General features: G+C 37.0%; 1 protein-coding gene across 3 annotated transcripts; it reads left to right on the forward strand.

The window, feature by feature from the left end:
* The first annotated feature begins 741 nt into the window (after positions 1-741).
* Positions 742-15,886, forward strand: LOC133301317 (protein LYK5). 3 transcript variants are annotated; one of them, XM_061500944.1, is made up of 2 exons: positions 742-2,075; positions 15,625-15,886. In XM_061500944.1, exons 1-2 carry the CDS (start codon positions 769-771, stop codon positions 15,878-15,880), a joined length of 1,563 nt encoding a protein of 520 aa, XP_061356928.1. In that variant the 5' UTR covers positions 742-768; the 3' UTR covers positions 15,881-15,886. The 3 variants fall into 3 exon arrangements, with proteins under 3 accessions (XP_061356928.1, XP_061356929.1, XP_061356930.1); XM_061500945.1 differs by lacking the exon at positions 15,625-15,886 and adding an exon at positions 13,408-13,690; XM_061500946.1 differs by lacking the exon at positions 15,625-15,886 and adding an exon at positions 8,923-9,668.
* Positions 15,887-15,914: the final 28 nt, after the last annotated feature.

Here is a 15,914-nt window from a genome sequence, read left to right on the forward strand (position 1 = left end):
GTCTTCTACTAAATAACAGCTAAGTGAGAAAATAAGATTCTGAAGAAATCAAAGAAAATGCAATTATAACACCAGAAGACATGAAAGTAAACAATAAAAAATTGATCTTACAAACAAAGATACACATTTATAGACAAAAAGAAATATGAATCTCACTAAATAAAATAAAGACAAAAAAAATTCCATCTATTTATATCTATGAAATAATTCAATTTATATCACTTAAAATGATACACATTTATTCCGTACAATTATATGTTCGCATTATGCTCCCTTGACCTATGTCGTTATTGTTCACGTGCAGATGCGACTCCAGTTTAAAAAGAACAAAAACAAATAAATAAATGGTAAACAATATCCGACTTAAACTTAAAAAGAACAAAAAATACATAAATAGAATGAATGGAAAAAAAAAATGTATAAAAATGAAAATAAATGGTGAACAGAATGGAACAAATCAAAGAAGAGAAACGAATTGAAGTTCCAATTGGGCGTCGATTTAAAATTAGGAGTGTTATGCGGACAAACTGCCTCAACTTGTACGCGCATGACTCATCTTAGCACATGAACTGTCACAATTGTGTCACTGTCCCTCTCACTTTTGATATTGGTTGTCTAGTCATTCAGTTGAATCTTCAAACTCCATTTTGACCCCAACCCAACCCAATTCACATTTTCACACTTCTTAAGGCATTATTGCAACACCAATCAACCAATCTTATTATAAAGCCTTGATCTTCTTAGATTGCATTATTATTCATTTTCCCTATGTGCAAGACCAAAATGGCAATCAACGCCACAAACCCATCATCCTCAAGCCCTCGAACCCCTCGAACTTCACGCTCCCAAACCCCAAGGACAACAACATCAAGACCAACAAACATCCTTCAACCTTCAAGAACTTTCTCCGAACCTTCAACCTCGTACGCCAGCTCCACAGGCTCCACCGGCTACAGACTCTCCTCCGACACCTCCACTACAAGCAGAGCATCTCTCGCCACTCTCCGCGACAGCCTCCCAGAAAACCCAAACATTTACGACTTCTCCGAGATCTGCTCCGCCACCAACAACTTCCTCTCCAAGCGCCACTCCTCCTCAACCCCTTGCTGGCGATGCACCCTCCGCGGCGCTGACGTCATTGTTTTCCAGCGCAAGTTCCGCCGCAAACTCCAAACCTCCCAGCTCCGGGAGCTCCTCTCCGTCATCTGCCGCAGCCACCACGTCAGCATCATAAAGCTCCTCGGCGCGTCAATCTCCGGCGACCACATCTACCTTGTTTACGATTTCGTCAACGGAGCTAACCTCTCCGATTGTCTCCGAAACAAGAAGAACATTCACTTCACCGTTCTTTCCACTTGGATGTCGAGAATGCAGGTCGCCACCGATCTCGCTCACGCGCTCGATTACATTCACAACAAGACCGGTTTGAACATCAACTTCGTCCACAACCGCATCAAGAGCAGCGCCGTCATCGTCACCGACAATACCTTCAACGCTAGGGTTTGCCATTTCGGCGCCGCACAGCTTTGCGGCGAGATCGAGCTAGAAAACGAAACCGCCGCGAAAAAATTGGGGGAAATCACGGAGGAACAACCGTCGCCGACGAGATCCAAATCGGGGAGCTCCACCGTGCAATTCGAGGGCGTCCGAGGGTACATGTCGCCGGAATTTCAAGCCACCGGCGTTTTGACTCAGGAGTCCGATGTGTATGCTTTCGGGGTGGTGCTGCTGGAGCTGTTGTCAGGGGAGGAGCCACTGACGTTCAAGATTGATAAGACCACACGCGATTTCGTGAAGACGTCGGTGATTGCGACGGCGATGGCCGCCGTGGACGGCGGTGGTGGTAGCGTAGAAGGGAAGCTGAGGAATTGGGTGGATAGAAGGCTGAAGGACTCGTTCCCGATCGACGTTGCTGAGAAGCTGACACGTGTAGCGTTGGATTGCGTACACGTGGATCCTGATAAGAGGCCTAACATGGGACGCGTCGCTGGCAAGATCTCCACCCTTTATTTGAAGTCAAAGAAATGGTCTGAGAGTATTACGATGCCTGATCTTACCGTTTCCTTGGTTCCTCGGTGAGTTCTTACAAAGAAAACTTCAAAAAAAATCTTATAACTTTTTTCATAATTATTTATCTCTTTTCTAAAATTTTTGAATCATTTATTTTTCTGAAGTTTTTTTATCATTTACCTCTTAAGTAAAATGGATAAGTGATAAAAAACTTTAAGTGAGGGAGTAAGTGATAAATTTTTTTTAAATAATTATATAAATGATTCAAAAAATTTGTGAAAGAGATAACTAATAATTAAGAAAACTCCGCAGAATATTTTGAAGTTTTGCCTTCTTATAAATGGCGGCATTAAAATAACAAGTCATTGATAGGAGTAAATTAACATTGATTTTTGTATTTTTTTTTTTGTTTTTGTTTTACAATTTGTGATGATTAGTCATTGGATAGAATGGGTCGTCACCTGGTTGATTCGATTACGACAGGAGTGTGGAATGTGTATATTTTATAAACAATACTTTGGGAAAGATAAGGCAAAATATTTATATTCGGAATTTGTAGGATGACCTTCTAGTATTATGGTACGTAAAATATGTTACTATAAAATAAAACACGCTTTTCTTTTAACAAAGTTTACTTTCAGTTTTGAACTTCAAAGGGGGAATAACCTATTTAACTGATTATCCATGCACTGGCTGAGGTATTCTTGGTGATATAAGTCAAAATAGAAAGAGTCAATTATTTTAGGTTGTCTTGATACACTTGATTTCCATATCAATGCTGCCAACTTTATATAGTCAACGATTTATTGAAATAATCTCCGTACACCAAGAGGGAAAAAATAATACTTGAAGTTTGTTAACAAAATTACACTTGGAATTTATTATTATTATTATTATTATTTTATTTTTTTCTTGTTAAGAGGTTGTACAATTAGGGTATACTATTTTCATGTTATTGAGTTTATTTTATTACATGTATATTTAATTTTTTACAAATATTTTATCATGAGTTTTAATACCCACATTTCCTCACGGAATTCTCTATAAGAAAAGCATATTATTATTGCTAATGAATAGACCTGCACCGTGCGCTTTTAACTTGTATTTTTATATTTTTTGTTAAGACAACAAAAAATAAACAATAATAAAAAGTGTTTGAACTAAATTACAAATATATAATGAGTAATTATCTTACAAGATGAAGAATATGAGAAATTGTAATATTGATTGTTAATACAATAGAACTATTAAGTGCTACATATACATCACCCTAAATTGTAACCTACTAACAGAAAGTCGTGTAACATACTAACAACACCCTAACAAACCAGAAATTGAAAGTAAAAATAACTAATTAAAAGGAACGTGCATATATACGACACAAGCAGAAAAAAAAAATTCGTGCAAAAGGGGAGTAGTAGCGAGATTTTGACAGAGGAAGTAGACCTTTTGAAACGAAGTGTTGAAAGGCGAAAGCTAATTAACAGTGAATGAGTTCTCTTTGTGTTTAACAAATAGTGAGTAATTAGCCAAGGATTGAGTATAACCCAAAGCAAGTAGTGCAGATGTAAGTTTGGCATTCCACTGCCTACTAGCCTGCTTTAAATCGTATAAAGATTTCTGCAACTTACATACTTGAGATGAAGAGGAAGCATGAAGACCTGGAGGTACCAACATGTAAACTTCTTCATTTCAATCACCACGAAGAAAAGTATTGTTTATATCTAACTGTTCAATAAACCAGTTTCGGGCAGTGGCAATTGCAAGCAGGGTTCTTACTGTTGTAAGCTTGACAACAGGTGAAAAGGTGTCTAAATAATCAATACCTTCCAATTGAGTGAAACCTTTAGCCACTAGCCTGGCTTTGTATCGATCTATAGTTCCATCAGCTCTATGTTTTATTTTGTATACTCATTTGCAGCCAATGAGTTGTTTGTTAGCTGGTAAATCAACAAGGATCCATGTTTTGTTCCTTTCTAAAGCTTGTATTTCTTCCTTCATTGCTTGCTGCCAATATGGGTTAGATGCAACTTGTTTGTATTTGTGTGGTTCAGAATGAGATGAGATATTATGACAGAAAGAGGTATGAGAGGGAGAATAATGTTCATAAGATAAAACTGAAGTCAAAGAACAAAGAGTTGAAGGATTACCTGAGGATGCAGTGGTTGCAGCATGTGTAGTAGGTAAGTTCAGTGAAAATCATTGAGGTATTTTAGTAAATTCTTTGTTCTGGTTGATCTCCTTGAAGTGTTTTGAGTTTGAGGATCACTTTTGTAGTGGAAGGGTGATGTATATCTATATCAGAAGTTGAATTTTGAGGTTGGGATAAGGTTGGTTGTGTTGAATTGGGTATAGGATCATCATATGTAGGTATATTTTGGTTAGATGAAGTGGTTATATGTAAAGGATTTTGCTGATCTAATTTGGCAAATGGAAAAATGGATTCATAAAAAATAACATTTCTAGAAACAAAAGTGTTATGAGTTGAAAGATCATAAAGAAGATAACCTTTTGGTTCCAACTTTATATCCAAGAAAAATAGCTTTTCTGGCTCGATGATCAAATTTTGTGCGACCAACAGAGAGAGTAGAAACATAACATAGACATCCAAAGACTCTAAGGTGAATTAGCAGAGGAGGTTCATTATGTAACAGTTCATAAGGGCTCTTGTTTTTGAGATTGGAAGATGGTAATCTATTTATGATATGTACTGCATGAGTGATGCAGTAGTTCCAATTTTTTTTTTGGAATTTTTGATTGGAAAAGAATGGATCTGGCTACATTCAGAATGTGTTGATGTTTTCTTTCAACAACACCATTTTGTTGTGGAGACTCTACACATGTGGTTTGATGTATAATGCCTTTTGAATTAAAGAATGTTGACATTAAAAATTCAGGTTCATTGTCATTTGAATAGTTTTTATGGTAGTTTGAAATTGATTTTCAATGAGTTTTATGAAACTCTTGAGATGATCACGTGTTTCAGATTTAGTTCTCATTAGAATAACCCAACAAAATCTAGAATAGTCATCAATTAAGGTTAGAAAGTATCGATGACCAGAAGTGGAATGTATACTATAGGGTCCCCAAATGTCAGCATGAACCAAATCAAATATATGAGAAGATAAAGAAGAACTAGAAGTGAAAGGCAATTTTCTTTGTTTGGCAAAATGACATGTATCACAAGGAATGACAGTATTATTGCTGATAAAAGGAAATTTTGTACATATGGTCTGCATAATGGATTGAGAGTAGTGACCAAGTCTAAAATGCCATAAGTATTGACTAGTTATATTTTTCACAATATTACAGTGGCTGGTTTCTGTGGAGTTTTGTCTTTTAGGAGATTCTTGATTAAGCACATATAAACCACCCACTTGTTTAGCTGAACCAATCATCCTCTGGCTGATATTCTGCAAAATATAACAGGAAGGCTCATTAAAAGTGATGGAACATTTCAAATCACGTAAAAGTTTAGTGATTGATACAAGATTCACACGAAATGATTCTACATACAGAACATCATTTAATACGAGTGAGTCAGAAATATGAATTATTCCAGAATAAAATGCTTGAACTTGAGATCCATTTGGAAGGTTTATGAATATTGGTTTGATGGGTTTAATAGAGGTGAATAAGCTAGAATTGTAAGAAATGTGATCAGTAGCACCGATATCCAATATCCATTGAGTATTTGAATTACCTGTTTGAGTAGAATCTGTATTGAATATATTGGTATGCACAACATTTAAAACATGATTGGAACTGATTTTTGTTTGCTGCAGCAAGTCTAAAAGACTATTATATTGTTCTTTAGAGAAGGTACAACCTTGTTCATGAGGTTTCTGAGATTGTTCTTCAAAGAATTCATCAAGATTTGCATCATTTTCTTCTTGTGACACTGCATTTTCCTTATGAGAGAAGGTATAACCAGGTGGGTAACCATGTTTCTTGTAGCAAGTCTCTATGGTGTGGTTAGTTCTACCACAGTAAGTACAAATTCTGTTTATGTTTCCACGTTCTCTTCCAAAAAATTGTCCACCTCTTCCAGCAAAAGTGCGACCTCTTCCTCTTGTAAATTGTCCACCTCCTTGTGTGTATTGATGAGTGGTGACATTTAACAGAGCCTTGGGCTCTCTTTCAATTTCATTTTCAACATTATCTGTATTCAATTGACGTTCTTGCTGAATGATTAGTGAGAAAACTTGAGTCATACCTGGTAAAGGTTGCATGAGCATTATCTGAGACCTTGCTTGTGAATATCTCTCATTGAGTCCTCTCAAGAAAGGAATTATATGATTTCTTTCTTTGGTAGCATTTATTTGTACTGAAGCTCCACAAGAACAGTTGAGTGAAGGTTCAAGACTGTCAAGTTCGTCCCATAGGATCTTTAACTGAGTAAAATATTCTGAAATTGACCTTGTTCCTTGCTGCAGTCGAAAGATATCTTCTTGCAGATCAGCAATACGAAAAGTATCTAATTGGGAAAATCTCTCACGCAAATCTTTCCAAACCTGTGAAGCCTGCTCCATACAAAGAACAGATTGTGCTATATTCTCTGTGATTGAATGACTGATCCAAGAAAGAACCATCATGTTGCATCGCTCCCATGCATAATGCAAATGATCTGTTTCAGCTGGAGTGGGTATACTGCCATCCACAAAACCAAGCTTGTTCTTGGATCGTAATGCTCTTGTCATTGTTTGAAGCCAGGAATGATAATTTTTGCCATTAAGAAGAGTAGGAACAAGAATTAAAGAAGGATTCTCATTTGGGTGAAGAAAGAAAGGACTCATTTGATTATCTGGTGATGAGCTTTGGTTCGCCATTGTAGAAAATCAGAGAAAGTAAGAAGAATTCGAGTAAAGAAGACAACAACGAATACCAGATATCAATAGAGCTCTGATACCATGTTATCAAAGAAAACTGAGAGAAGAAAGGATGAAGAAAGAGAAAGAAATGCTCTGAATAATACTCTGTATATTTTCATATCGAACCCAAGTACAGTGTGACCACTGTTTATACAATACAAAAGCTAACTGCTATATCAAGAAACTGAAGATAACTAACATAACTACAACTACAATTCAGTTAAGCTGATAAAACTGATATGATAATAGGGAAAGCTAATTAACAGTGGAAGGGTGGTAGAAGGAGATCCCATCCGAAAGGCTACATCGTATAGAGACACTCTACTGCATCTAAACGGGGGAGTCACGACGATGGAAAGGGAGATTGACTGCTTTAACAAGTTGAGGATTGATGAATAAGAGGAAGACATGAAGATGGAGTCAAATGGGAAGGGGTGCATAATGATGATCCGCTTTGTCCAACTTACCGGTTTGACAAGGAAGTTCACAAGGATAGTTGCAAACCGTGGAGGCAATCAGTGATAGTCAAATTACTGGGGGAAAAGGTTGGAGTCAAATTCTTTCTGAACAGGCTTCTCAAGGTGCGGAAATTTTCGAGAACCTATGATTTTATCGACCTAGAAAATGACTACTTATTATTCTGATTTTCAGATGTCGAGGACTATAATTTTGTCTTGCAGTAAGGCCCTTGTATAGGAGTTGACCTCTATGTGGTGGTGCAACGTTGGCGGCCGTTCTTTGATCCTAAAGACGACAACGTCAAGAAACTAGTTGTATGGATTCGAATTCCTGGGCTCCCAATAGAATTTTACACAACAAATCATCTACGGAATATAGGGGACCTGTTTGGTCGTACCCTGAAGATCAACAGGAACTCTATTCGTAAAGATGATTTAGGAGAAGGTGAATTCACTGATCGCGCCAAATTTGCTTAAATTTGTATCAAAGTTGATCTAAGCAAAGGCTTAATGTCGAAATTCAGAATAGGTAACCGGATCTTCCCAGTAGGACACGAAGGACTTCATCTCATCTGTTTCGCTTGCAGGAAATTCAGCCACAGATGTGATGCATGTCTTACCTTCTCTAATCCTTATGTAAATAACCAATTCAACCCAAAAGCTTAAGCTGTTGGGTAGGACTACATTAATGGTTTTATATATCTCAACACGCCCCCTCACACGAGAGCTCACTGGGCTTGAAGGGTGGACAATGCACTAGAAAGAAAGTGGGGGTGGGGGTAGGGGGCGGTGAAGATCGAACCCGGTACTCCGAAGCTCTGATACCATGTAAAGAACCAATTCTCCCCAAAAGCTTAAGCTGTTGAGTGATGCTACATTAATGGTTTTATATATCTCAACACCTTCAAATGAACAAAATAATACTTCACAGAATCCAACTACTACTTCAGAAATGAACAGACAGGAAGTCACGACTGATAGAGAAGCTTCCGGACCATGGATGGTTGTCCAGCGAAGTAGAAACAGAGGACGAACGAGAGCAGTTCCAGTTGTTACAAATGTTGCAATGAATGTTTCGGTTACATCATCAAAATCTGGTATACCTCAAACATTGCGATTAGCTCCAACCGTTACGTACGTTGCAATTAATGTTGTCGTTACATTGTCAAAATCTGCTATTCCTCAGTAAATGCGATCAGCTCCAGCTATTACAAATGTTGCATTGAATGTCGTCAATACGTCAAAATCTGAAATTCCTCATTCAGCGCGTTCCTATGCTAATTTTGGGCAGAATATAATGAATAATAAACAAGTGGGACAAGGTAGGAACGTTACTCAATCCGTTAGAGGCTCTTCTAGGTCGAGATTTACAGCTATGGTTGATAACTCTCCAAAAAAGAGTTATTCTAGGCTTAAATGTGATGTTTTGGGTACTATGATTGCATGTTATTCTCTTGATTTTATATGATTAATGCATGAATTTTGTGATTTCATGGTTTAATGGAGAATTATGTTAATTATGAGAAGTTGGGCATAAATTGGGGTTTTAGAAACATTTAAATGCACTTGTTATTTTACTGCAGGTCGATGCTGTAGCATCAGGAAGCAGTGCTGTAGCAATGGAGATGAGGTCAGCAGTATATACTGTTGACATCAGCACTAGCAAATCATGGATCCAAGCCCAATTTGGTTAATGAAGCTTCTGAACGCGTACGAAAAGATCTGATTGGAAGACGCGCTCAACATCATCAAGAAATCACAAGATTATCTTCATCAAATCAATGATTACAGATCGGATTAAAATCTAAATTGTAAATATGGAAAGAATCCTGTGAGATATGCTATAGCACATGTTGTCACCTTGACAGCAAAACAGAGTGCCAATCTCAATCAATCACAAGGCAGCTTTGAGTGATGATTTGCATGAACTGAAAGAGATGATTGAAGCCCAGAATGTCAGAGCTATAAAGGAACGAACTCTACACAAAGAACTGCTACGACTGATATGTTTTGAGACACCCAATTGGAGGCAGATTTAGAAAGAGAAAGTGGAGGAAACACTTGGGAGGAATTTGAGGGTTCGTTGGGAGAAATCTCGCGGATCAAAGGAGGAAGCTGAAGTTCAATTGAGATATCATTGAACCCAGCAACTTGCTGCACTATTCCGACGGCTGAGGCAAGGTTGATGGTGGTGGAGCTCATGTTGCTGCGATAGCAGTGCTACAGCATCGTCCCTGTTTTCTTTACTTTAGATCTATGGAGTCTTATTCTTCCCTTGTTGTTTCTGTTCACCATATTATGGGCTAATTTATTAGGATTAGGTGATAGAGTACCCTTATTATGATGTAAACAATATTGCCTAAACTTTGCTACATGATTTTCCTTTCGGTTGCTTAATAAAGTATTATATTTTCTTTAATCTCGTTGATTCATCGAGAGAGGGTTGCAAGATAATTAGGATGTATGTTATAGAAATATAGATATTTCCTGAATGTTATAAAGCATTGTGGTTTAATTAAGTAATATTAGTTAATTGTGAGTAGAGAAATTACTTGCACCACAAAACCAATTGGAACTTGAGCTTAATGGACTCATAACTTTGTCGGCCATAGAAATGTGGGACTTAGTATAAATGTATTGTTGGTGAGAGCCCTTGCATGCATTGGTGTTTTGGTTACTGTTTGGATAATTGCTATAGCATGGTTACTGCATTCTGTTTATATTGCAATAATGGGAAAATTGATCCTAATCTGTCTTGATACATTTGAACACTTCTTTTGATACTGAATTCTTGTTTAGTTAATCAGTAGCCTTAGTTTACTTTGCTTTACTTTTAAGTGCTAATTTAGTCTTTAGTTCTTCAACAAATCATATTTGTCACCTTGATTGCTTCACGAAAGTATAATCTCTGTGGGAACGATATCTGGACTCACACATCCACTCTATTACTTGTTGATACGTGCACTTGTGTTTTTGTGTGATTTAATTGATTACGAAATTGCACAACAATGGTAGATCATGGCATTGATGGTGATTTGATAACTGACTTAACAAGGGTTGGAAAAGTTAATGATAAGGATCAAACTCTGCAAAATATAACGACCAAGAAAGGAAAATAGATAATTACGGTTGTCACCAATCCTAAATCTAAGCCAGCTTTAATGGTCAGTAAATGGAAGATCATAACAGCCCATCACGTGGATGATAAGAGCGCAACTGTCAAACATCATCATAAGGAGGATCAGCACAATAAATTAGCAACCAATCAGGAGCCTAGTCAAAAGTCAATAACGATCCAACATGGTACTAATATGCAGCCGGGGAAAAAGGAGGGATTAAAGGGCCTCAAGGAATTGTCTGAATGTAGAAAGAGACAAGCAAGTCTTTCTGTGGCCACCAACATTTTTAAATTATCTTCGAAAACAAATTCTGCTCCCATGTCTTTGAAGGCTAGCTTAATAATGGGGTTGGAGGATAGGGGAACTACATCATCCAACACAATAAAAGCTGGCATGTCTAAGATTCTTGGTGATCTCTCAAGGCCCCCGGACCCTATGAATGAGGGTGCTACTGCCATATCTAATCCTCCAAGAAATGTTCATGTCTTTTATGATGAACCTTGTAACACCCCGTATATACCCCCGATTTGTTATCATATCATCGTATTAAGCAGCACTTAATAAAAATGCGGAACTAACTTTTTCTTTTCAATTATGACGTCATTATTAATTACCAAGTTGATTATTTAATCTTTTTTCCCAAAACATCGCCTGTATGTAAATTGCAATTAAACAGCTAGCTACATTGAATAACCTCATTACATAAATAAGTGTGTAACTAGTCACGGAACTACAACACGTAGACCGGAAAAATCCTGATAGTTTATACAACTCGAATCTAAATCAACATAGTCAAAACAATGTGGCATGGACAATCCCCATGCTCACTAAATAAGGCAACAAAGTTCAACAGAGTCTCAAATCAAATAACATGATAATAAATATAGAACATGTCAACATCCGAGCATATCATCACAAAAGCGTAAATCTCAACTCAGCTCTGGCTTCCTGCCGCCCAGGTATCAACCCCCGAGTTACCTGAACTTGAAAATGTGCCCCAAACGTGGGGTGAGATCTCTAAATAGAAATCACAGTAAGACAAGAGGTCCTCAAGGATCTCTCCACCCCAAGCTCAATTACATGTGCAATATAAGTTCTAAAAGCAGTATAATAATATAAGTTCCAAAATCAATGCAATGCAGCATAATATCATGTCATGTGTGTCACAATCCTACTGGCCAGAGAAAAATGCAAGAATTACATACGTCTATAACCTACAATCAGTGCAAGACGCCACTTGCACTCCACTCACAGAATCACCATCTTGTATGACCCCACATACTCAGGCTTACCGTCTAGGGGGAACAACACATGCATATCATAAAGCACTTGCACTTAACAACTCAACAGCATTTTAAATATCAATACATGAAAACACATCATGCATATAAACCATGTATGGTGGAACCAACAATGGCTAAACCGAGGACACGAAAGCTTACCTCCTAAGCAATCAATCCAAGCCAAGTTCACACTAGCTCAATGTCACCAAACAGCACAATCACAGTCTGTTTATACAATAAATAATCATTAATATTCATTGTCCGAGGTTCCATTAAGTGATTAAGGCTTTCCAACTTGTTTTAGGTGATTTCAAGCAAATTCTGCAGGAGGTATTTGAATACTCCTCGATGAGTATTCGAATACTCCATGTCTCCAGAAAGTATCTGAATACTTTCACTTAAGTATTCGAATACCACATGGTATCCGAATACTTTCCCAACAGTATTCGAATACTACTCAGTATTCGAATACTACACTATGGTATCCGAATATTTTTCTTCCCAGAAAAGTATCCCAATACTCCTTCAATGAGTATTCGATTACCTGCTGATGAGTATTCGAATACTCCACGAAAAGTATTCGAATACTTATCAGACAAAATGCAGAAACTCGAGTTGTTTACTGCATAATCCTATTTTTAAGTGTCCAAATGCGATTGGGAGTCCAATAACTCCACAAACAGAGGTTCATTAACATCTTTTAAGCATAAATTATTATTCATTAACTCAAATGGTTCAAGTTTCCTCATTGAGTGGCTTAATCAAGTTAAAATCATGAAAATACAAAGGAGGTGATCATGGTATACCTCAAGTGTCTCAAACTCAAAAAATGACATTAACTTGGAGCCTCCAACACAGCCCCAAGGTTCTGACTTTCAAGGACCACAAAAATGCACCACAAGCTTGGACCTTTTTCTAACACAATGGCTTCTTGAAGCCTCCAATGGTATGAACAAGGCTCTCACCCTCTCAACCAAGGTGGACAGCAACACCACACCCCTCACAAGGATGACACTCAGAAATGGGACACTACACTCCCTCACACTACCCACTACTCAGTGTTTACATGATCAAAGAGGGAGAATCAAGGTAAAAGGTGTGTTCTTGGTCCATTCCCATGCATAAAGGTCAAGACTTCAAGATGAGAAGGGTGGTGGCAAGGGGAGGCACTCAGCTGCTGAGCAACTCACGTAGGAAGCCAATATGGCCAAGGGTTTTGGGCCAAAATGGGTATTTATAGCCCGTTTAAGTTTAAACACACTGTATTAGCACCAATAGCTACGCTTATCATTTTAATCCCAAACTTTGGATCTGAACCTAGCCAATTTTCTAAGATTTTTCATATTTTTATTTTATTTTTCGCAGCACTTTGCCGGTACGCGCTTTTACATAGCCGGTATCAGTTCTGACACCAATTCTCAATATATAGACTCTAAACTTGTTATAATAGTCCTATATATACACACTTTTCATAATTTTTCGGGATACTTCATCGGTACGCATTTATACCGTGGAGCAGAATCAGTATCTGCACTTTTCGTCAGAAAAGTGGCTTTCAGCATTAATACTCACTTACTATAATTATTTAAGCCTTCTCATAATTATCAGGGTCAATTATGGAATTATCTCATTAGTCTCATAATTAATTAAATTCCTAAATTAACAGTGCAGATTCTTACAAACCTCAAGAAAAGTCCATGATGGTGGAACCAGCGCAGGCAGCTACCAATAACACCGCAATTTTGAAGGAGTCCTCTCCAATAGAAATGCCAAGTGATGGTATCATTAATCTTTGATGGACCTGAATCTGTTTTTATCATCTATTCTGATTTGTAATTTTGTTTTTATGAATATTGTAACATGGAATTGTAGAGGGGCTGGGAAAAAGGAGTGCCCCCTTATTAGAGATTTAACTTCCCGTTTTAAGATCAGCATCTTGGCCCTCCTAGAGACCCGTCTTGGAGGAGACCGAGCAAAGAAAGTGGCTAAGTCTTTAGGTACAACAAATATTTATTTTATCTTTATACCCTTGCTTTTCTTTATCTTTTCCTTTAAGTCCCAAAAGCTTTTTCCATTTAGTAAAAATCTAGGTACAACGAATATACCAAAGGTTTTCTCCATATATTGAAATAAGGTCAACAAACAAATATATATATATATATATATATATATATATATATATATATATATATAATTAGGGATAGGTTATTCTACATACTCTTATTTTTCCTACCTTTGTTTACCCCTCTCAATACCATTAGATTACAATCTCATCCAACGGTGGAGATTTACGATATAAAATAAACTCTTTTATCCCTTTTTCTCTCCCACTGCCTCTGACTCTTTCTCTCTCCTCCCCTTTCTCTCTCTTCAATGGCGCTTCAGCATAAAAAAAAGATACAAGCTTTTTTCTCAATTCATCCAGCCTAGCCATTGTTATGAGCATTTACAAAAAAAATTGAAATGGGGTGTCAAGAATAAACAAACCCAGATGCCCTATGTTATGGAACTAGATAGGCCTGTTTTTGGACGTAACATAGAGAGAACAAAAATCATTTTCCCACTTCAAGGTGAAAAACAAGATAAGAAGAAGCAGATAAGTTGATTCGATTTCAAATTTCAACAGCAAAGTAGAAACGTTACTGTAATCGTGGATTAATTCAAAGGACGGGATTATTCGTGGTTTTCATTTTTTGTATTTTTTTGGTTTCTGCAGGGTTCAATTATATCATATTCAAGGAATTTTGAAAATTATACTCATCCAGCAGAATTATCATGCCATTAATCATTACATGGATTTAGATTCAAATATAAATTTAAATTATAAATTACGCAAATCGATAGAGAAAGGGACAGAGAGAGAAAGAGTGTGGGAGGTAGTTAGGAGAAAGAAAGGGAAAAATAGTTTATTTTATTCCACAAATCTCTGCCTAGATGAAATTGTAATCTAACGGTGTTGAGAGAGATAAGCAAAGGTAGGCAAAATAAGAATGGGTAGAATAACTTATCCCATATAATTATGTTAGAAAATATGTTCTTAAAATTTTTAAAATGTTGTATATTAAGAAATTATACAACTAGGATGCTATGGCTCACAATTTAATGACTTTTATTTTTTTAAAATATTTCATCATAAGTTTTACTTTTTTGGTGTTTTTGATCATGAGTTTTATTATTCACATTTCCCACAGAATTCTTTATAATAATAATAATAATTAAATATGCAAACATAATAACATTTAAGATACGCCGTCTATGAGTGTAAATGATAGAGTTGCAAGAAATTGGAATTGCATGTGGGTTTGTTGTCATTTTTTATGAAAATTAAATGATGTTTTAATGTCACAAGTGACATATATGTCACTGTCAAATTTATTGTCTGATTATATGATACAATCTATATCCTGTAGAAATCTATGATCTTGATTTAAATTGTAGCAGTTTCTTATTTTAATTGTCATTTAATTGTGAGAGATGTATTACTTGTAACACTAAGGAATTGTCCAATGTTCATAATAATCTTGTTCTGATAAGCGAAACAAGGATAAGCCCCAAGAGACAGCGAAGATGAAAAGAAAAGAAAAGAAAGGCTCCTTGACAATCGGACAAGAAAGAGACGATCCGGATTCCCATTCTTAGAATGCCTGCATGACGATTGACAAACAGAAGCGCTATTACTAGTTTGACTTTAATTAGCTATCACAACAAGTCAACAACAAAGTAATTTAGTAAACAACCTTTGAATTGCCCACATACTCTTCATTCATTCTACACTACTGCTGCTCCAACATCAACAAAGTTATTTAGTACACTGCTTTTTTGAATTTTAATTAATTAATTTTGTTTAACCTTATGTTAACTTCATTTCCTCTCCATTGTCCAGCAATGCAATCTCATTATCACAAAATTCCAAGTTTTCCAACCAATCGAACTCCAACGGCGGAAACTCTAGCTCCCCAAAATTGGTGACCGAGTTGGCAGTTTTGTCCTCACCAGCAACCGTGTCCAATGTCACCGAGCTGTTGTTGGAAGCTGAAATGCCGCTGCCAGTGGCGGCAATAATTGACGGCTCCGCCTGCTGCAAGAGCCATGCAATGGTCTCGCCGTCTGTGTTCTTGCCTAGCTCACGAGTGAGTTGAAAGATACGAGCAGCACACATTGTTGATAACCGAA

Source organism: Gastrolobium bilobum, unplaced genomic scaffold (genome assembly GCF_033153095.1).
Source record: "Gastrolobium bilobum isolate Gb01-03AN ecotype WA unplaced genomic scaffold, APGP_CSIRO_Gbil_v1 utg12879, whole genome shotgun sequence".
Taxonomy (NCBI): domain Eukaryota; kingdom Viridiplantae; phylum Streptophyta; class Magnoliopsida; order Fabales; family Fabaceae; genus Gastrolobium; species Gastrolobium bilobum.